Below are 24,152 nucleotides of genomic sequence, written 5' to 3' on the forward strand. Positions count from 1 at the left end.
TGTGAGTTCAAGTCCAGCTCATGCTGGCTTCTCTCCGGTCGTACATGGGAAGGTCCGTCAACAACCTGCAGATGGTTTCCCCCGGGCCCTGCCCAGTTTCCACCCACCATAATGCTGGCCGCCGTCGTATAAGTGAAATATTCTTGAGTACGGCGTAAAACACCAATCAAATAAATAAATAAATGCATTTAGGTCATTTACATTACTTTAAAATCAGTAGTACACTCAGAATCAGGAAAAATGGGCAAGTTTGTCACGGGCGAAATTTAAGCTCATTTAGTGTACAAACGACGGAAAACTCTTAGGAAATATTTTTCAGCTTTGCTTTAAGGAAGTTTAGCGTTGAAATACAGCTGTGCTGCTATTGACGTCACAACTGTCCCTACTCTCACCTGATAACCCTCTACTTAAGCAGCTGGCTTACAAATATGTGCTTGTACACATGTTTTCTCTCCAGGTCTTACCTTCAGCTAAGATAAGTGACAACCATGTAACAGTGGGATATTTCTGAAGTTCCTCTCCTTCAGTGAAAATAATAACAATAACAAATACAGTATATGTAAATAGCTGCTCACATGTGCTTTAATATTGTGTGTACATAGACTGCAGACTGTTCAGTTAATAACGTACATGTAATGAAATATTCCAGTTGCAGAGAAGAGAAATTGAAAAATTTTCTCTGGGAATAAATTCATGAGATCATTTTGCTGTAGGTATGTCTTGACAGACGGCAGTGCTAGTTCTACATTAACCGAATTCCTCAACCATTTCGCATATGAAACTTGCAGTGCACTTCATGCACATTTATAATTTATTTTTGGTTACAAAACTACATTGGTTGGATCGACCATTTTTTGGGCTTCACAGAAAGTTTAATCGTATCACTTTACACAGAATAATGCCTGCGGAATATGCTAAAGTAAACACCTTGCAAACATGCGAAAAGGTCGAAGAATTACAGTTTTCACAGCTTCCTAACACCTTCAATATTTATCCTTCAGAAGACATCAGTTTAGCCAATCTCCAACAGCAAGTTGGAATCAGTCAAATTTTTAGACTGGAATAGGCCAGGAAATTTTGTGATAGACTTAACTGTCCACTAATTTTCATTAATGGGGACTCACCAAAATATCATATCAATATTTCTGTTCATTATGTCAAAACTGGGTTTTATTTATTTATTTTTTGTTTTTTGGAACTCGTCCTATTTTTTTAATAACCACACCATATCTGTTTATGTCACCTTTGAAGGGCTGTTTTGAGTACTGTTAACCTACTTGTCCTTGTCATTTTTGTTACTGTTTCTTTTGGAGTTTTCCAAGGGCAGACATGTGATGTTGCAAATATTGGCACAAATACACAAACACAGTGGTGTCATTTTGAAGTATAATGTATGTGTATAACATTCAAGGTGACAAGAATAGTGCAGTAACAGGTGTGGAGCTTCAACCCTGTCAGTTGACATCATGCCTGAAACTAATTTTGTCCACTATTATTTCTCATAGCCTATATTTTATTGTTTCAAAAACAGCACAAAAAAAAATTGAAGGCTAGAAGAATTAATTTTGTTTTTGTGGCACCTTTTTTTCTTTTTTGTTTGTTTGTTATATTTTGGTCATTGACATAGTGTAACTAATAACAACAGCTATTTTTAGGCAAGAAAAAAATATTCGTATTTGCACTAAGTGACAGATGGCACACAAACAGTAGGGATGAAAGGGCCTTTACATAAATAAATAAGTAATAAATGTAAGTTTTTGTGTTCCAGCTGTTACTCAGGATACGATTTAACATGTTTCAAATGTCAAAACATTTTGTATGACATTCTGCACATGATTATGATAGTTGCTTTCTTGTATACCGTATGAAATGGTTCTGTCCAACCATATTCCTGCCCTCTGCTGTGTACCCTAAATGTCCTGGAATTTTGGCCTACATTTTCAGAGGCAAATAAATATCACAAAATAGTTTTTTTTGTGCGCTGAAACTTATAATTTACTAAAAGAATATTATCCCATGTTCCAAGCAAACATCAAAACACCTTTCTAAAATCAGTAGAACTCTTAGAATCAAGGAATAATAAGCAAGTTAGTCATTAACGAAATTTGTGGTCATTTTACGGGGTACGCTAATTCCTCAACCTTTTCTCATACAAAAGAGCAACTTTCAGTGCAATTTATGCACATTTTTAAGTTGATTTTGGAGACAAAACTACATTTGTTGGGTTGGCCAGTTTGAGGTCTACTTCACCAAAAATGTGATTTTACCAGTGTACATAGAGTAATGCCTTCGGAATAAGCTTAAATAAAAACCTTGCAAACATGGGAAAAGGTTGATGAATTACAGTATGTGAAGTATTCTAGAGTACGGCATATAACACTAATCAGATAAATAAATTGTGTATGACTTGTTGTAGTTCTCTTACAGTTACCTTTCATTTTAAATATAATAACATATTTTTTTCAATGTATTAACATGGTTGTATGTTTTTTGTGCTTTTCTTTCATAGGTCAATTTCTGGGTTCAAAAAGAGATTTTAAGTTCCCAGAGTTTGAAGAATAGAGCTGAAGTTTTATCCCATTTTATAAAAATAGCCAAGGTAAGTAGTCACATGAATGAATACATGTAGACTTAGTATGGCTACCATTGATGGAGGCCTCCGTGGCCTAGTGGTTAGCATGCTAGCATAGCACAGTGACTGGAGTGTTCAATTGCTGGCTTCCTGTCTGGCCTCCTGTCTGGCCTACATGGGAAGGTCTTCCAGCAACCTGCCCGATGCTTGAGGGTTTCCACCAGAGATCTGCCCAGTTTTTCCCCAATCATAATGCTGGCAGTCGTCGTATAAGTGGAATATTGTTGAGTATGGCATAAAACACCAATCAAATGCATTTGATTTGATCCTGCGTCTCATCTCTGTCATGTGAATCAAATATTAATTACTTTTTCAACCAGATTGTTTAACGTTCAAATGAGGTATCTCTTTGCATCCTGAGAATAATTTTGACACACCTGTTCTTTTTAGGTATTAAAAGTCATGTGTGTTTTCAGTCCGCTATATAATTTAATATATAGCATTTAATCATTTTCTCTTTGCACCTGTGACACTTTTTCCTGACATTATAAAACACCTACCAAATAATACTGTAATAGTTTAGACATTGAATTCGGTAAATGCCTGGATATTTTCAGTACTGTACATGCACAGGTGTGAGACTTCAGCATCTGTGCAAGCAGACTTAATCATAATGGTATCAAGATTGCCTCGCAGCCATACGCTATTTTAAACATTTGCATAACATGTGGTTTTCCATGGACTACTTTTCCTTCTCTGGTACTAGATAAAGATATTGTAAAAGAAAACATACCAATATTGATCATTTTTATATATTTCATTTTTCTTTGTCTTATTGTGAGGGAAATTTTACCAAAGTAGTTAGCTTAAAGGGATACTGAATCATTTCTGATTGGCTGATGTTAGAGATCTAGGCAAGTCTAGGATATACCCAGCCTCAGCTTAAATTTAGGTAGATTTATAAAAGCTTGACCAAAGCTGCACAATTTAGCCCAGACAACCCTGTCTCCAGTGCCAGCCAATCAACAATGATTCTATCTCCCTTAAAGTCATGGAGCTTCCCTCCTGCAATAAATGAGAATGCCTATTTAAGTGAACTAAGATGGAGTAAAGTGTAGGACAACAGTCAAATCAGTAGCAGAATTAATAAAAATTGTTTCGTATTGAGCATTGCTTCTGCCAGGATTTTCACTGAACTTGATTAGCAATCCTGTCAAAAGTAATACACAAAAAATACGTCTAAAAACTAACTTCATGCAATTAGGTCACAACAAATGCATGCCATTGTATGTAAGCTTGAATACATAGTGACTGTTGGTCGTCGTCATATGACTGAAAAATTGTTAAACCCCAAGCACTCACTCACTCTTGTGACTGTTGGTTGGCAGTTTTTTTTTTGTACATGTAAATAACATGAATTTAAAAGAACATTGACATCATCAATTCTTCCCCTTGCCATTAATACATTTACATAAACATTGCTGACATTTCAAAGGTGTTGTTTTCTTTTCTTTTTCCCCAGAAATTACTTGACCTTAATAACCTTCATGCTGTGATGGCTGTGATCTCGGCTCTTCAGAGTGCCGCTATTTTCAGATTGTCTAAAACCTGGATGGTAAGTACAACAAACATTGATACCAAGGTTCTGCCAGATCCCTAATATTAGAATTGTAAAACAAGAAATTAGCCTAATCAATGATAAAGAATTGTCCAAACTTATAGCAGGGCTGGTTTTTGGTCAGATTACGGCAAACGAACATATTTTTAATAATGGCCTAGAAGACTTGACATTTAAGTGCTTTCTTGGCTTTTTTGTTATAATGCTAATGACCATGTCATAGTTAGGAAAGTGCCCGTGCACTTTGAGGTCTCATGTCTGGTGTCTGACATACATGTACATGTAGGTTAATAGTTGGCTTGACTTGTTACTAAGATACACGGATTTCAACCAAAGTAATGTTAAAAGCAAATGTCATGGCTGGTGGCTTCAGCATATTGTTTTAGTGAAGCAGCTCTGTTGACAGGTCAGCATTGTGCCTGACCTGCTACCAGGGAACACAGATTTCACAGACCAAAGTATAAATGTTGAAAGCAAATTTACAATCTTTACTAAGTGATATATCAATGTGCCCTTTTATCTGCCTGCAGATGTTGTCCAAAAAGGATAAGTCCATGTATGAGAAGATGGCCGACCTGTTCTCAGAAAACAACAACAGACAGAAGTTAAGAGACTACATGGACAACGTCAGGTTACCTTGTATCCCATATTTAGGTAAGACCTGCCACTATGTCCTTTGCTTAGGTTTATGCTTATATTAACTGATAAATACAGATCAGTGTTCCTTGTGCAGTTTAATATTAACAGATTTGATGTACATCAAGAACAAAATTGATTTACATTGATGTTTCATACCTTAGTCTTGGAACGATCAGGTATGTGATTATCACACCTCTTGCAAAAGACCAGGAGTGTGATTATCATACCTCTTGCAAAAGACCAGGAATGTGATTATCACACCTCTTGCCAAAGACCAGGAGTGTGATTATCACACTTCTTGCAAATAACCAGGAGTGTGATAATCACACCAAAGTTCATTCCCTCAGATTTTTTTTTTTTTTTTCAGGTGTTTCTTACTATTACAAATAAACACACCTAGAGTAGACACATGGGAGTGTGATAGAAAGCCTCAAACTAGAACGCCTGATGTTTCCTTTTTCTGTATAATACTGGTTTATACCTATTCATACACATGTATCTCTATTGATTTGTTATTGTGAACATGGGCCTCTGTGGCCGAGAGGGTTAGCACGCCATTGGGGCGCAGTGACACGGAAGTCTCTCATCAATGCAGTCACTGTGAGTTCAAGTGCAACTCATGCTGGCTTCTTCTTCGTCCGTACGTGGGAAGCTCTACCAACAACCTGCGGATGGTCATGGGTATCCCGTGGGCTCTGCCCGGAATGCTCCCTTCATACTGCTGGTTGTTGTCATGTAAATGGAATATTCTTGAGTAACAGCAATCAAATAAAGAAATATTCTTAACAGATTCGATGTACATGAATGCTTGTTTTGTTACAGGTTTATACTTAACAGACTTGATCTACATTGATGTGGCTCACCCACATTCAGGAGGGCTAGAAAGTCATCCCAGACGGATACAGATGAACAATATCCTCCGTATTATAGCGGATTTCCAGCAATCCAATTATGGTGAGTTTTGATAATTTCTGTTCACTGTCCAATGAAACATTTGCAATTTAAGTTGAAAATACAGTGGTAGACAATCTTTATAGAGTAACTTCAGTTCCCAGAGAAACTATGCAAAAAGCTCAGAATTATATGAAGAAAACCCTGTGGAACAGACCTATTCTACCTACTCAGCCTTTTTGCATATATGTAAGAACAACTTATGTACCTTTATACTTTGATTTTGGAGAGAAATCTAGATTATTTGAGTCTACCAATTGGCAGTGTTCACGAAAAGAATACTAAAATGCTTGAAGGAACCTCTTGTGACATGTGAAAAGGATGAATTACAGTATACTGTTTTAAAAGGATTTGACGTGAAAACATTATTGAACGCCTATAACTGAAGAATCCTGATTTTTCTTTTGTTTCTTTGTGTATATCTTCACTCTATGTGGTACAAATACCCCGTGCGTTATGCAGGGTTTATGTCACATGGAAACTGGTTTTTGAACTATGTTGAGTACAAAAATCGAATAACCTTAGTGTGCAGTCTAAGACAGGATCTTTCTTGAGATCTCCTGTTCTTGCCTCTGTTCATGTCTTGTTTCTGTTTGTTTGTGTGTTAGATCACCTTCCAGTGCTAGACCACATCCAGAACTATCTCAAGTCTGTAAGATATATAGAAGAGTTACAGAAGTTTGTGGAGGACGATAACTACAAGTAAGTCTTCAGCAGAGCAGACAGTTTAATTAGGATCAGATTTATTAACTCTCTAAACTTATGTCTTGTGTGTGAGTATTTCTGTTAATACCATTGGGGGGACTTGCACCCGTCTACCACTCGGCAGTATGAACTGGATACCATTTTACTGACGTCATATGTTCATTTCTCCACCCACTTTTATGACATCACAATAGAAACAGAACAGTGTTACAGTGGAAACTGATGCATTTCATCATCATAGGCGTTCTGCTACAATCATTGTATTGATGTAACAGTGGCTCGAGATTCTGCTTCGCGCTGTCACCAACCCGTGGGTTGAAAAAGTTTGCTGCGTTGGCATAATGGACACAATGTCTGTAGGTCAGAGGTTCAAACCCAAGCTAAGTCATACATGACTCAAATCAATAAACATGATACAAGCACTCAACCTAAAATGAACAGGTTAAGTGCAAGTCAGCACAGCGCTACTGCATACGTGTGAACAGGCCTACGAATAACTGAGTGACTGACACATTACCAAATTCATTCAATCCAGTTTATTGTGTTTAAGATTTCCAGTGTTATTTATGTGTGAGATTTGTAAGGTGCCACTTTAGTTTGTGCTGTACAAGATCTGGTTTGATGCTTGACAGTGTCCTTGTCAGGCTGCTTATTTAAAGGCTTGTTGTACACATGTACATGTATGCAGTAGTGTTTGAATCCAGGTGTTGGGATAATAAATTGCTATCCGAATATTCGATATAATCCCTGAGTTAATTTAAAGAGAGTTTGGTCCATACATGTATGTCGTTAGCTTTGAAGATGAACATACAGTATGTATGTATACCCTCTTCTCCACCAGCCTATTACCACAGCCTGTGAATGTTTTCATTCATCCCCTGTGAGTCTCTGTTAAGACTTGCCAAGGGTATGCTTTCCATCAGTCACACCTGGTACACAGCAGACAGTTGCCACGGTAATACGATGCTAAGCTTTGAATTGGGTTCCCATCAAGCATCAAATATTGGCCCGTAGATGTATCCGGTGATCTCCTTCCATCAAAGACGATTAAGAAATCTTAGGATATTTTTAGTCCCATCAGATAGCATTATGTGGATGGTTGCGCAGAAGTGTCAGCAGCTTGGGCCGATATTGTAGCAGCTGTGGTAAAACGTGTTGATAAAGTTGGCTTATATGATGAAATTCCGAAGTCTTATCATGCACACATTTTTTCTGCAGAATTCTTGAGCGTAGAAATGCTGAAAAGGTCTCATTATACAGTTTCATTAACAGTGTCATAAAATATCCAGTTTATTAGTCAGTATATATGTACATGTACCTGTCACTCACAGGTAAATGTATGTATAGTTTTGTACATGTAAAAGATAAACTTTCAATACATTTTATGTAAATTTTTAATTTAAGTTTGGAGACAAAGCGTCTTTGGTTGAAATTTCAGTTTCAGGGCTTCACAAAAAGAATTTTAACAGTCTGCAAAGAATAATGCCTTCAGAATATGCTTGAATAGGTCTGAAAGAATTTTAATAGTCTGCAAAGAATAATGCCTTCAGAATATGCTTGAATAATCACTTTGCAAGCATGCAAAAGGGATGAAGAATATCATTGTAACCTAGTATTTTATTGTACGTGTAAAATGAAGGATCGTTAGCTGTTATATTGAGAACAGAATAGTGTGTTTGATTATCTAATTACATAAGAACAGTTCCCACTGTATGTAAGCAACCTTTAATGACCTTCCTCCAACATGAAGTATTTCTAGAAAAACACTATTTAGCCATGGTAATGGTGTTGAGACAAATTTCCATTAGCTAGATTTGAACCTGGCTTGAGTTCCATGTCAAACGTTGATTTCTTGGAGCAATCAACTAACACCTTTTCAATGGCCATGTACATATAGTTGAATTGATAGCATCTGAATGAGGTTAATAGCTGATGGGCACCTTCTGTTTTTCTTCAGCTTCTACCAGACCAGACCTGCGTAATAAATCCACCTGCCCTAAAGCATGTGTACCCACCACCTCTGCCCCCCTCCACTAGCCACCCAAGTCTGAGAATCCCAGACTCTGAAAACAACATCCGGCTTTTCTAAACTTGCCATCCCTCAGGCTTTTATCATGTGTGATCGCATTTATCTACCTTTGATAACTCTCCTGGGTTGCTTTTTTATGTGCTCTGAAGGGAAAGAAGGCGCATTTCCTTGACCACTGCCTTCAGCTTTCTGTTTTTTCTTCCACTGTTCTCAGAGCTAGAAGCGAAGTACGGAAATTTCTAATTTCTTCCTGGTATCCTTCGCTTGTTAAACACTGTTTACAACCCGAATGTTGCAGGGATTTTTTTTTGTAGCAGGAAATTATGAAGAAATGTTGTTTTCCAAGAGGGTGTGAACATCTGTATCAGCTGTTTTGATTTTTTTTTTTTTTTTTTTAAAGTTTCGTGTTTGAAGGACCCTCAAGGCCCTGAAAATGTCAAATGTGTATAGGTGGATGTATAAAAATCATTGAAAATTAAATGACTGTGGTGTTTGAAGTGAATAGTCTGAAAACCATGGCGTCTGGCTTGACATCACCAGAATGTCTTGAAGTGAGAACAGCAGTTTGTATTATTGAGGCTGTATCACAGATTTTGGACCAAAAATCCATTAGCACAAACCCAGTGGAATTTTTGCCATTATTTTAGAATATATAGCCATCTGTGTACATGTTTCTGTTTAAAATCGGTAATTAAGTTTCTAAAATTTGTAAAGCAGGGCTTATAATAACATTTTCAAACTTTAGAATCATTTTAACACTATACATAGTACTGGGCCAGCTTGCACAAATAGATTGCTGTTGCAGTCTGTTGTGGACTCTCCAGTTGGGCTTACAAGTGATTGTAAAAATAATTTGCATTGTTTGCACAAAGAAATTTTGAGGTGATTGTAAATTTTTGATGTTGCAATTGCTTCTGTAAGCCAAATTTGAATTTGTGCAATTGGACAATTGTATAGGTCAGTAACTTTTCTTGCCCTCATTTTCAAAAGAGTTCTACTTTTTAATGATCAGCAGCTAACAACAGCAACATGTGAAAAAATGCTTGTAACATCTTTTTGAGACAGTTACATAGCACATCTTTTCAAACAGATTCGAAAAATACTAACAGTCTACCTTAACGTTAATTTTGGGTCAGTTTTGGTAAGTATTTAACACAGGGTCAACCCGATTGTAATTTACAACTATCATAGCTTACAATTCCTTTGTGCAAGAGGGTTTAGATTGTAAACCAAGGCTACGAACGAGATCTTAGTGATTTACAGCAAGCTTAGGCTTATGGTCCCTGTGCAAACAGCCCCAGCTAAGAGTTTGATATTTACTCAAAGGCTATTCTTGGGAAATAGAGAAAATATGATTTTCTTTGTAAATAAGTATCGATTTTTTGCCATTTAAGTCTGGTTTACTATAATCTCTTAATTTAAGCAAAAAATCCTGTTTTGAAGAGAAAAGTTTGGCACAGCTTATCACAGACTGTAGAACTGAATGATGACATGTTCTCTGACTTGTCTATAACAGACAGCTGGATGTGGAAAAAACCCAGTGTTTTAAAACTAGGCAGACATCTGCACTGCTTCATTTGGGCACCTCACTGATTAGCTAAGATGAAGGTACCAAAGGGTTTGTGAAGCTAATGAGGGCTGTGTTTAAAGGATGCCCGAAACTAAGGATAAAATGTACTAGGCCTATGTAAGGGTGTGGTCTGTAGAGGGTTTTGATGGAAAGTTTCCAGATGCCTGCCTGATTATACATGAAGCATGGAGCCCTGGGAAGTTAACTTATATAGTTACCTGGTTACAGGAAAAATTAACAGAACTTGCGATGTCCTGCGATTCTCCAGGAAGGAAGGAGAATTAAGACAGCAAGGATACTATAGTTACTGTAAATGATCAGTTTCCTTGATATGTCTCTGTCGAATGGGAGCCCATTTATTTTCATGGGTTGCTAAGTTGACCTTTGCTGCTGTGTGCATTGTTGGAGTGCATATAAATCAATATAAACTAACATATATACTTATTAAGAATAAAATACATATGAATTGAGAATGGTAGTTAAAAACTATGCAAAATGGACACGGATATAGGACATAGATGAGATCATTAAAGCATAAATGGAAAAGAGAAATGGGCAAAAATGCATCAAGGGGGAATGTGGAAAAATAACTTCATCCTAAACAAAATATGCACCTTACCTATTAGCTGTGCTGTAGCTATTGTGCCAAGTATTTTCTAAGTACTATTATTTGTCTAGGTTGGGAAGGGCTGTTTTTTGTTGTGCCAGAACTTGCATGTTGATTTGGAGGTACTGCTACTGGTACTGTAAAAGCCATATCTTAAAAAATGATCAGAATGTGTGTTTTTAGCAAGATTTGAATTGAGGTGCCAGAGAATGTGTGTAATGGTTAGAATGTGGTAAGATACAATTTTCCCCATCAACTGCTGTATAAACATTGAGGAGAAGCTGTGAACATTTCAGATAAGATGAAGAAACTTGGCTGCTTAGATTTGTTTACCATTTCAACAAACATTCTCTCTGATGTTCTGTTAGCGAAAAAAAAAAAAAGAGAGGCTGGGTTCAGCAGCCATTTGGAGAAGTTGTTTTTATTTTCTTGTGACTCAATTCGTCTAAATAAATGTTTTGTTTAACTTGTATTCATCCAAATGAAAATGAGATTAAAGGAAGTAAACTACAAGAACAGGATGAAAGTTGTTTATTATTAGCTAACAGATAGAAAGCATCTGGTTGCATTTGGCCCAGATAAACATTTAAACATATCTAAACGGTAGAATGGTTTTCACCTGTGCTCATCTACTTTTAGTCTTAATCACCTACATAGTTTGCCAAAATATTTTTAGTAACTTGCCTCATAAATTTAGCTCCCAGCACTGGGGTGTCATTGGGTGTAAGCAGTTTATCAAAGGTAGATGTTAATTATCCTGGTTGAACCATCATTCCTTATCATCAGATTTAATTTATTTCACTTTATGAGGCAGAACTGCTAAAACTCTCTTCAGTGGAATGACTTTCAAAGCCCCAAGAAAAGGTTTCGTGTGTTGAACCACGTGCTGTCTCTTTGTGTTGGCACATCAACATAATAACATTTTCTCACAGAATTTTAGCATGTTTGCATTTTGTATGTGTACAAAGCTGAACACCTTTGGAAAACATAATCTGGACGATGAATTGTTTTTGAGATAATTATTCGTGACATCTGTTCAAAGATTTTCTTAATAGATAAAAATGCTTTGTTTTTTAGTAATTACCATTTGTTTATACAGCAGAGTACATTTATACCTTGTCATACTTGGAGAAAAAAAAAAGGATTTTCTTGTTTACTATAAGCGGGAAAAAGTACCATAAATAATACATAATTAGTATTTGGCTTCAAAGTTAGAATTGTCGCATTTAAACTGTACTTTGCACTTCACACCTACTATATTTCTTCAACCTTTTTCCATGTTTGCAAAGATGTTTATTCACGCATATTTTGAAGGCGTTATTCTGTGCAGACTGATAAAATTTTACTTTCTATGAAGCCCTGAATCTGAACAAACCAATCAGCATTGTTTTGTTTCTAATATCACATTTGAAAGGTTCCATAAATCTCAATGAAAGTTGCTCTTTTACATGCGTAAAGGTTGAGGAGATAGAATATACTCATTTCATTTCAAACTGAAAAACAAAATGTTAAGTAATTTTAAGTGTAGCAGCAAAAGTGAAGGGATTCATTCCTAAATGAGTAGTCCCGGACTACTTGTTAATGAGGCCTGAAGTCCATTGAGTGCGCAAGATTTCACTTTGATGTGAAGAATTTACAACTTGATCTCCATGTGCCTAAGGTCACTTTGATGCAGAGCCAATAGAAATGTTTGTTACATTCCACACCTTTGTAGGACAGATTTCCCCATTGGTTAAGGGTCAGTTGACTGATTAGAGAAACGTGATTAGTCGCATGTTCTAGTGTAATTTTTTTTTTTTTTTTTACATACATAGTAAATCACCCAGAGTTGCTGGTTTCATACCAACATAAGCACTATGCTTAAGTTTCATTTACATAATTGAGTCTTTCTTAGATCAATTTTTTTTTCTTTCTCTCTCTCTCTTTCACTCCCTCCCTCACAAACTGAACATTAAATATATGTTCCATGATTGACTGGAAGTTAGTTATAACAAAATGATTAACATTGAAGTTCTCCTAGTGTTCTTTTTAAAAAATCATTACACTTTTATAACTGTTTCAAAAAATTAGGATATGTAGACGATTTGGAACTGAACATTTGGAATCCTGTGGTACTAATGATAAACCATCTGGTACAGACTTGGTGGCAGGAAACAGTCGACAGCTTGTGTGGCCGTTTTCGAAGTCTGATGGTCATTGAAAACCACATGTCTGCCATCAGTAGGGTAGTCAGGTCTCAGAAAGTCTGTCAGTCACTTACAAAAGGCTGGTGGTTTATGCCCAGCACTATTGTTACCTCCAACCATAAACCATATTAAATCATCATATAATAAGTGCAAAATTCTGGATAAAATAAATTCATAAATATAATGGTAAAGAACTGAAATTTACTGAAGTTTTAATTTCTTTTTTTCATTGTTTTTCTTTGGGGTGGGGGGTGGGGGGAAGCAGTATGATTCTTCTTTTTCCATGAAACCGTACTCTTTGTGTTATGTGTACATGTATCTCACAACAAAAAAAATGGAAACCCATCTAGCGTTCGAATTTTTTGTTGCAAAGCTCTTTAGAAATGTACAGTTCACCTTCTGTTATTCCAAGCCCCCCTTCCCACACACTTAAGATGGCAGCTATCGGGTTCTTTATGTGAACATGTCCATGCCAACATAATTTGTTATCAATGATAAGATCAGCGAAGCAGTATCATGTTACAGTAAATAAACAGGTCTGATATGCTACCACCTCTCAATATGCTGGCCTGGCTACCACCACTCAACCTGCTGGCTTAGCTACCACCATTCAACCTGCTGGCTTAGCTACCTCCAAGGCTCTGCCCTGAACTCACAACCTCATCTCTCTAAGGTGTCTGCAACCTCATCTCTCTAAGGTATCTACATTCTCATCTCTCTAAGGTGCCTACAACCTCATCTCTCTAAGGTGTCTACAACCTCATCTCTCTAAGGTGTCTAGGATGCAGTGGTAGATGTCATTCAGAAAGGGCTTTTAAGGAACAGCATTATCCATTCATGCATTTCTCCAACCTTTTTATTGTGATAAGATAGTGTCTGGTTTGGTATACTCTTATTTCTGCAGAAGTTTTTTTGGAAGCCCTAAAGTTCGCCGACTCTGCCATTGTACATTTACACCCTAAGCTAAAATTAAAAAGATGCATGACTTGCATTTAAGGTTGACCTTAATATTTGCAGAAAGTTCAAGGGATTGGAGTATCTTATTGGTTACACTTTCCAGGTGTACAGGTACATGTACATGTAGTTAAGCACAGACTGCCCTGCTGGAGATTAGGTGCCCGATTCGGAGGTCGCTTATTTTGCAACTTAGAGTGGCTCCCCAGTCAATTTTCTACACTATAGAAATCTGTGTGATATCCAGGAAGTGTAGCCAAGCACAGACTGGCCCTGCTGGAGATTATGTGCCCGATTGGAAGGTCACTTATTTTGCAACTTAGAGTGGCTCCCCAGTCATTTTCTACACTATAGAAATCTGTGTGATATCTAGGAAGTGTAGCCAAGCACAGACTGCCCTGCTGGAGATTAGGTGCCCGATTGGAAGGTCACTTATTTTGCAACTTAGAGTGGCTCCCCAGTCAATCTTCTACACTATAGAAATCTGTGTAAAGTGTTGAAGTGTAATAGTATAATAAGATCATGACTGCCATGACTGTCATGACTGTGTGTTATAGAACAGTAATCTAGGATATGTATTTCATATACACTATCAAGTCCTGCCTCATGCTGACTTCCTCTCCGTCTGTACATGGGAAGGGCTGTCAGCAACCTGCGGATGGTCATGGGTCCACCCCCCCCCCCCCCCCCCCCCCCGCCCCCGCCGGGCTCTGCTGGCTGCCATAGTATAAGTGAAATATTCTTGAGTAAGGCACAAAACACTAATCAAATAAATAAATAAATATGCCAATGTATTCAGTATTCTACATGTTTTTACATGTTGGTGATTTACCATCAGTGTGTTTTGTACGTGCAAAACACATGGGTTTACTCCACCGTCAGAAGTGATGGGTATCTTTCTCCAGTAACAGACATTGTATTTAAATTGAACAGGTTCCTGAGTTTGGCATTAAACAGCAGTGAAGTAAAATAAACAAGTAAACGTGTACAGCGATGCATTAATGGTTTACCTCCCTTTTGCCTGTTGCAGACTTTCGCTGCGGATAGAGCCGCCTAATGTGTCACAGTCCCCTTCTGGCTCCCGGGAAGATGTCTCAAAGATCACACCCAGCTCCCCCAAAACAGAGCCCCGGGCTCTTCCAGGGTCGACCCGATTCACCCCAGGGCACAGAAAGGCCAGAAGTTTAAGTGCCAAGTAAGTCTTATTCTGATCAACAAATAATATGCCTGATTATAAGAGTGAAAGCTTTTATTGAAAGTAGTTCTGGTCACACAAAAACTGTTTTATTTTATCCAGGTTTTATAAAGAAAAAGAAAAGAAGTATGATTAAAGGGGGGCGGGATAAAAGTGATATAATTTAATACCATAAATACCCGTAAGAAACATACTTTCAGCCTTCCTTCAGATATTCTCTGTTCTGTTTTTATGCTTGTCTTCTTTGTTCCCTGAGTTTCCTGAACTGTGTTCACTCCAGAATGATAATTAGTATTTCCCATGCTCTTATATATGTACTGGTACCTGTACTGTTACCTGTACTGGTGTGCCCCAATTGTTGAAAATGTACATTTTGTCTTCACTCCATGGCATTAATTAAGACAACAATTAATGGTTTTGCCCTCAATCTTGTTTCCCTTTTCATGAGCTGTACCCACCCGGCTGAGCGTACCTTTAGCCTTCCCTCCAAAACGACGGCACCATACATACAGGGTATCCGCCACCTACTGGATGACAGCGTGCTGGAGGAGTCACCGTGCGCCTCCAGCGAGAGCTCCGTGTCCAGTAAATACATAGGTATGCCTGCTTCGGGGACGATAGGCCATTTTTGGCCACTTTCATCAAAATTTGTTTCAATTCAAAGAAGCATTTGTATCTTGACAGCAAGTTTTGTAACTTTCAGATGAAGATGTTTTTGCATTGGTACGAATTAGTTGTACTGTGTATTAAAGCCACATTGTGCTCAGTATATGACATGGCCAATTGGGATGCTAGTTCTTGCACGTCAGTTGCATTATGCAATGTCTTGAAAGAACAAACTCTTTTTGCAAACAGTCATACCACTGACTCAGATGTCTATTGAAAATGGATTCTTATGGCAAAATTTTTTTGAAAACGGTTCCTGACAGAGGCATCTTAGGGTTCTGAAATTTTGTTGGCGGTTGGAATGGTTTGGTCATTCATATCTCGCAATGTCAATGATGATCATCTTGTTGTTGTTGTTACAGAGCGAGATGGTGCCGATCCAGCTGAGCAGAACACATTCTGGCCAGCGGGGGAATTGTAAGTGACTTTGCATCATCACTTGTTAAAGTCTGATGTTTGTACTTCTACTAGTGCACTTCTGTTAAAATTGCTGATTTCAGATTTCTGTCAGAAAATTTCCTGTTATTTTTCTTGAAGAAAGTGAAATAAAATGTCGTCAAAAAATTTGATATTTTGAGACAAATAAATGTTATAAAGTATTAGTTTTTGATAATATTTTTATGTTATTGTTTCCCTCAGAAGTTGCCCAGTCAAGTTTGGAGGAGCCCTCCTCAACGATGTACCAGCAGAGCTTCACCTGTGAAGGTTGCTTGAGGAGGAAGACACTGCTCAAGGATGGGAAGAAACCTACAGTAAGTGAAAGTGAAAGTGAAATAGGTTTGGTTTAGTGTGTTGTGTAAATATCAGTCAGCTTGAGGGAAATTACTTGCGCGTTTATGTCACCCTCCCACAATGACCAGAAAATGGGCTTATTAAAAAATGGTGTTGTTAAACAGGCACATATATTTTTCCTATTTTGTAGACATCATTTTGCATATTTATCTAGTGTTTAAGGGGACTATTTTGTGGCTACATTTCTTAATGGCTGAGTATTTCTGGGTAGCCATATCAGTGCAATTTTACCCACAAGCAATAAACATAAATTTTATATCCTGATGGAATTATCACCCAGAACTCCATTGCAATTTGTGGATTTTAGTTTTCTCTATCCACTCCTGACCGAATAAATCAATAATTTTTGTTTTCCTCTGAAGGTATCTTCCTGGACAAGGTACTGGGTGGCTCTCTGGGGAACAAACCTTTTGTTTTACCCTTCAAAGACTCTACGAGGCTCCGAGAGACCAGATGTGAGTACAGGCACGAATAACATCATGTTGTGATCTAACTGTGGTTCGGACATTGACACAGATAGCATGTATGACTGTCTTATACGGAGTCGGAAAACCTGAGATCAAACCTGTGTGTTGATCTGACTGGCAAAAAGAGACTTGTACAATTAAAGAGATGCAGATTCATGATTGACTGAGGTACAGATTCATGATTAACTGAGGTGCAGATTCATGATTAACTGAGGTACAGATTTATGATTAACTCAGATGCAGATTCATGATTAACTGAGGTACAGATTCATGATTAACTCAGATGCAGATTTATGATTAACTCAGATGTAGATTCATGATTAAGTTTGACCCTGACACCTTCAATACATCAAATGTTATAATGTATATTGCACACAAATTGCAGGGAACATAATCCTGGCATTGATGAAGATAAATTTGGTTTAATATTGAAGAGATATGTTAAATTCATGAGTTATTAAGGTGGGTACAGTCTACTAATTCATAGTTATAGGGCCTTAATTCCTCGGCCATTTTGGGTATGAAAGAGTAACTTTCAGTGCAATTTATGCACCTTTTTAATTTGGTTGATGGAATTGGCAATTTTGAGGGCTTCACAAAAAGTATAATTTTATGTAATAGTCTGCACAGAATAATGCCTTTAGAATATGCTTGATTAAACGTCTTGCAAACATGCGAAAAGGTTGAAGAATTATGGTAATGTATCAGAAAATTTGTTCTTTTGTCATCAGCAAAAGCCGTTGTCACATGACTGAAAAAATTGTTAAGTATGACGTTAAACCCCGAGCATTCACTGACTCATTAGTACAAGACTAATTTCACTTTATTTTTTTTTTCTAGTAGTATATGTCTGTTCATTTCTCATATGTTGCTAGGAAACAGTCTTATGAGGATGTTTGTTATTGAGGAATTGTATAGATCAAGTGTATTTAATGTTTGATTTCTGTTACAGTACAAATCAAATCCCAGCAAAATGGCCTCTGTGGTTGGTTGGATGGTCGTCATGGGAGATAACCCTCTCCAGCCAGACGCATTCCAGTTAACAGATCCCATGAAAGGTAATGCTTACTTTGTCTGTATTTGACCTCAAATTACATCCATGACACAGTCACTGAGTGTGACAGTATCACAGTGGGCTGGAAAAGGAACATCTGATGTCAATAGTATGGCACCAGGGTCCTTATGTCAGACATTGGCAGTTTCGCATAATGGTAAAGTTAACATGTCTTCCAATTTTTGTCCACAGGGAATGTGTACAAGTTTCGAGCTGGGACACAGACTCAAGCTTTACAGTGGTGCAGATATCTCACAGAGGCAACTAAGAGGTTTCAGCCACGGGTAAGCCACCTCCATCTGTCCTTCTTTTGGTAAATGTAATCAGACCATCATTCAGGTCTTTGAGACTTTCATTGCTTTTTACTGTAGAAGATTGTAACTTGTATACATACAAATAATCCTCATTTCTGAAACCAGTCTCATCTTTTCTTGTTTTTCAGCCGCCTACAAATTTGATGTCATTTGACTGATGGAGTTATCTCCCTTTCATGTGATAAAAGAAAAACATTGTTCAACCTTGGGCTTCCACGAACTCTTTGTTACGCGGCTGCTGATTGGTTAAGCAGATTGCGGGAGGGGCTTGTCAACCCTGTAAAGTTTTGACGTGAGAGTTGCTGTTTTTGCAGTTCTCTAGAGAGTGTGTTCATGGAGGGAGTTCTGGACAAAGGAGTTCAGATGAACCTTGCCAAGATTTTGTGAACAGAACGACCGTAAATTCCTCTACAGGAGTTCTCGCTGCTGAGCTTTAACAGGTTGTGTTTTATCTCTTTGTTGTTGTTGTTGATGATGATGTGCGCTCTCTGTTCGCTTTTCACTTTCGAGTGATAACGACGAAAGAACTTGATCCGTCGTCGTATTCAAACCATGCAGCACAAGCCGTAGCTGCTCATTCTTCATTCTTCGCATTTGAGCCAAGGAACGAAAAGTGGCCTGTGAGCCTCTGTACTGTCACGTCTACATTTCCTGGTTCCTGCACATGCGAAGACCCCCCCCCCCCCCCATCCTTTATGCTGGTCAAGTATCGGTGTTTGATTGGTACTTTGGGATTCGACATTGAACAGCAGACTGATTGTGAGGACGCCATTTCGTTGTGAGGACGATGGTCATGATAAGGCAGATTCTCATGACCGGCCGAACAACTGGTCTCCTAAGACAGGGCTTTTGGTGGTTGTTGCCTTTCTGACTGCTCGTTACAGGTACAAATGGTCAGTGAATACAGGTCGTACTGCAGCCTGTGGACATTTATGCCTTGGATTGTGAGTGTGTATCTTCTTTGTGCGCGAAACGGGCTTAGTGTCATCAGGGAGTGTACAGGGATCGGTTAAGGTACCTTACGCAGTTTGCTGCTGGATTCTATGGACGCTGTGTGTGCGCTACGCTTTGTCTTTCATGTGCAGTCCTTCTGCAACCCCTCCTGCTGACAGATACAACGGGATGTGCTGTGCAGATATGTGTGATTTTGAAAAAAAAAAAATGCTGAAAGCTACAATATTTTCAACAGCAGAGGCGGGAGGAAAATAAGCAGGACTTTTGATGTGCTTGATGCTCTGTGCTGAATGTCAGGTTTTATGTTTTTTAAACCATTTCATTTGGCTAATGAATTACATATACAGATCTCATATCTCTTTTGTTTAGTTTTTTAACAACTAATACCAGTCTGAAACATATTGTTGTTAAGCATTAATTAGTGCCCTGGGTGTTTTTTTTTTTGTGTGTTTTTGTTTGGTATTAAAGACAATTTCCAGTCGTTATATTCTCAGTTTGAAATCATTGTGTGCAAGCCGACATTTTTACCTTTATAGATTGTCCGATTTTTATACGCATTAGTGGTAAGCAGTACATGTTGGGCAAGGTTTCGGCCAGGTTTTCTGACCAGTACATTGGAGGCATTGTGTATTATCAGTTTTTAGATGTAACAGTATTTTTGCCTTACAAAAGCAATTCGTTAAAACCAAACGTTTTAGATGCATATTCATCAATCAAAACATAATCATTTTTTATCCATCATTGATACCATTATAAAGCATATTAACAATTAACTGTGAATGGTGTGATAAACGCAAAAGCTTTACATTGAAATTAAACTACATACGTGTGTACTCACACAATTTTGTTCAGTTGCAATATTGGTGATACCCTGGAAAGCTAATTTACAACCACTTTTGATCAAAGCTGGTTTCTCTCTCTACTTCTCAGTTCATAAGATCCTAAATGCTGTTTCTTTAGGTCTGCTTTAAAGAGGCTTTGTTTTGGGGTTTTTTCTAGAATTTTTTTGGTTGCGTTTATCTTCCATTATGATGAACCCGACCATTGAAGTCTTTGTCTTTGATACTTCAATCTCACCAAAGATCAATTATACAAGCCCTGTTATTGAACGAAGTTAAATATGTACACACATTCTTCACTATTGGTAGTCATTTCGCCAGCTCTACAAGAAATGTACCAGTCATAAATGTACCAGTCATAAATGTACCAGTTAAATGGACAACAGTAAACCATTGTGCTGCTCATGGTATAAGTCTGCATTGTATAAACATTTTGATTGTTAAGATCAAATTCTGTCCTAAAATTCATTGCTAATTAATGAGATTTCTTGAAGCTTCCTCATGGCTGCTTGCGTCAGAACAACATCAGCCTGTATAAATGGAGGTTGTAAACAAAGATTTTTTTTTGGCACAGGATATTGTATCTTCATTTTTCGCCAGTAATCTGTTTCGTGTCAAATTTCGTTTTCGTACATGTATCAGTTTGCCGTTAAGCAAGATGTACGTCTTCAGCAAGTTTTTTTCCCAGTCTACATGTGCATGTCATTGTATAATTGTACTGACTTACTGTATTTTACCTAAAGGTTTAACCTTTTTCCAATTCACCTATTTTGCTTGATTTTGATTGTTTCCTCCACCTTAAAGGAGAAGAAAATTTAATTATCAATCAAATACCATTGAAAGGAGTATGCATTTCCTCACAGGTGCATGCCATAAAAAAATTTTAATTTGTACCTCGAGTTGATAAATTATTAATAAAGTCAGTGCCAAAATCTGCTGTGGGCGACTCCATTTTGCCCAAGAACTAGTCCTGAAGTCTTCTGTGTTAGGAGGAGAATTGCTGTCGGAGACCGCCAAAGTGCAGTTCGTACATTTCCGGTAGAACTCTTCCTCCCAGAAGGTTGTGAACAGTACAGTTCGTTTGACGATCAGGAAACCGGAATGTTGGACATAGATTCCGAGTTTAAACGAGCAAGCCGACAGTTTTAACAACTGTCATTGGCTGAGAGGCAACACACCCCCAGCATGAATTACAAGGTGTTAAAGATGGAGGACGCGATTTATGCCAGCTTTGCCCTTTGTATGGTTAGGAATATCGCAAAATTATGCAGCAGGAACCAGCAGATAGAAAAAAATGTGCTCTTTTCAGCCTATAGTGTCATGTGTTCAGGTTTTCTTCTCCTTAATATAGGACCTGTTTAGAGTTGTTTTTGTTTTTTTGTTTTTTTCGTTTTCTTTTCTGGTGAAGTTACTTTCTGGTCATATAAATCAAAAATATGAATTTAAGGGCTTTATGTGCTTCTGAAAGTGCATTTTTACCTGCGAAACTTTAGGTCAAGTACAGTACGTTACATGCATCTTAGGACAGGAGACCACAAACACAGCCTGGCCTGTGCTACTCTAACAGAAGAAAACATCCGTATTTGATACTGGCAGCTAGTATATGTATGTATCAGGGCAACATAACTAACTGTCAGAAAACATATATATGTTTTATATCCACATCAATTACCAATAATAACGCTGGCAGTACAGGCGTGTGTATTTCAACCTGTATGGAGAGTTACCTCCCCTTAGAATACTCAGCGCTAATTATGTAATTATAGAAACAACACAACGATGACATTCTGCCAGCAGAACATGTACATGTATGTAATTTTGGAGAATTCTTTCAAATGTACTGTACACGTACTGTAGTTTCATGCATCCATGTAATGTTAGTATTACTGTACTAGTCAGTACTTGTATGTGAAATAATCAGAATGTAGGCATGGCTTATTCTGTAAGATGAATCGTAAGACGAATCGGAAGCTAGAGACCACGTGATATCCTGAGTAACAAACCGCATGGGTGAAAAAAAAACGGTCCTCCCAACGTTATTGCATAAGAAAATGTCAATTTTGGAATTGCTGTCAGTGATCTTGTATACGTTGGATTTGGATAATTTTCAGCTTTCTAGATAGCCTGAGTATTTCTGCAGAGCTTTGGTGACGTTATTTTGTGCAAATAGACCTTACTGGTCCCTAGCGAAATGGCAGAAAGTGGCCTTTTCCCCAATGTTTCCGACCCGTCTTACAGAATGTGTACATGCATGTGAAGAGGTGTACTGTACACATAGCATGTGCGTGTATATAAAAAAATATTGTCAGCATTACATGCATTAACGAACATAAAACAAGCCAGTGCTCAAAAGAGCTACTGTAGTGTTAAGACGTATGTCTGAAAGGCAAGGTTAAATGATAAGGATTGTATTAAAGCCGTTGTTACTAGTTTAAGAGGATATTACAGAAACAGAAAAAGATTTCGGACGTTTCGAATTTTGCCTCGTGTGACATCGTGCAAGACGATTTAACGTCACCCATCAAGCAACAAATGGCATCGAACTTTCAAGCGAGCATGACGTCGTATCAGGCTGATTCGTTGTCACATAAGCAATATTACTGCGTCACATCAGGAAAATTTTACAGAAACTGCCGAAGATTTTGTTTTTCCGGACTCTTCACTTATAGGTGTTAAGTGGCATTATTCAGAGTAAAATTTTTTTGAACCGTAGTGCTAGCTACATTCCATAGGGTATCCTTTATATCAGTTTAATATTTCAATCTGGGGTCTCTTAGGAATGAAGTATCACTTTAAGCATGGCATGCATCAAGATACATGAAACACACAGTGCTTTAAACCTTACATGTACATGCATTAAAATGTAAGAATAGAGCATTGCTGTCAGCCTAGCTTGTATTAACAAATGAGACATGCAGTGTTGTCAGCATTAACATACATTACCATGAAATACAGTGCTTTAAACCTCACATGTACATGCATTAAAATGTAAGAATAGAGCATTGCTGTTAGACTGGCTTGTATTAACAAATGAGACATGCAGTGTTGTCAGCATTAACATACATTACCATGAAATACAGTGCTTTAAACCTTACATGTACATGCATTAAAATGTAAGAATAGAGCATTGCTGTTAGCGTAGCTTGTATTAACAAATGAGACATGCAGTGTTGTCAGCATTAACATACATTACCATGAAATACAGTGCTTTAAACCTCACATGTACATGCATTAAAATGTAAGAGTAGAGCAGTGCTGTCAGCCTAGCTTGTATTAACAAATGAGACATGCAGTGTTGTCAGCATTAACATACATTACCATGAAATACAGTGCTTTAAACCTCACATGTACATGCATTAAAATGTAAGAATAGAGCAGTGCTGTCAGCCTAGCTTGTATTAACAAATGAGACATGCAGTGTTGTCAGCATTAATATGAAACAATAAGCAGTGCTGTTGACATTACCTGTTCATATACATGCCATAACATAGGTATAATAAGCAGTGTTGTGCTGTGCAGAAGGGATTACAACGAGGCATTAATTGAAATGAGGCATTAAATGAAACGAGGCATTAAATGCAACGATTGAAATATTGGCGTAATGTAGTATGTGTAACAGTAACTGTAAGCTGTACTATACACTGTAGCTGTGCTGTTACATGGAAGTACTGGAAGCGTTAAACAAGTACTGTACAGTGTAGTTAGCACCTTTGTCAGCATTACACGTGTATGTACATAGAGGTGGATCATTATGAAACTAAAATAGGTGCAGATATATGTACAGGTACATGAACGCCATTCCATCTATCACCTTGAATTAGACGTAACTGCTTACAAGACCAGGTTAACTCCGTTAACAGGACTATATTGTAATAGTCTTGTTCCATTTCTGTTGCTGTAATGATGACACAAGGCTTTTCAAAAATGCACATGTAGCTGGTTTTACACCTTCATTTCTGATTTGGTACATTTACTTTGAGAATAACGTGTTAGGACCTATGCAGTGTCATATAATTACATGTAGGTTATAAATTTATTCA

General features: G+C 37.6%; 1 protein-coding gene across 1 annotated transcript in view; it reads left to right on the forward strand.

Moving 5' to 3' along the window:
• Positions 1-21,467, forward strand: part of LOC135480081 (ras-specific guanine nucleotide-releasing factor RalGPS1-like) — a 65,415-nt gene extending 43,948 nt beyond the window's left edge. The window contains exons 6-17 of the mRNA XM_064759826.1: positions 2,510-2,599; positions 4,095-4,187; positions 4,721-4,844; positions 5,652-5,783; positions 6,389-6,482; positions 14,862-15,026; positions 15,466-15,676; positions 16,343-16,444; positions 16,847-16,939; positions 17,904-18,009; positions 18,198-18,289; positions 18,448-21,467. Of these exons, the coding sequence (XP_064615896.1) occupies positions 2,510-2,599; positions 4,095-4,187; positions 4,721-4,844; positions 5,652-5,783; positions 6,389-6,482; positions 14,862-15,026; positions 15,466-15,676; positions 16,343-16,444; positions 16,847-16,939; positions 17,904-18,009; positions 18,198-18,289; positions 18,448-18,477 (1,332 nt within the window). The 3' untranslated portion in view covers positions 18,478-21,467. The remainder of the gene's footprint in view (positions 1-2,509; positions 2,600-4,094; positions 4,188-4,720; positions 4,845-5,651; positions 5,784-6,388; positions 6,483-14,861; positions 15,027-15,465; positions 15,677-16,342; positions 16,445-16,846; positions 16,940-17,903; positions 18,010-18,197; positions 18,290-18,447) is intronic.
• The last annotated feature ends 2,685 nt before the right edge of the window (positions 21,468-24,152 follow it).

Source organism: Liolophura sinensis, chromosome 13, assembly GCF_032854445.1.
Source record: "Liolophura sinensis isolate JHLJ2023 chromosome 13, CUHK_Ljap_v2, whole genome shotgun sequence".
NCBI lineage: Eukaryota > Metazoa > Mollusca > Polyplacophora > Chitonida > Chitonidae > Liolophura > Liolophura sinensis.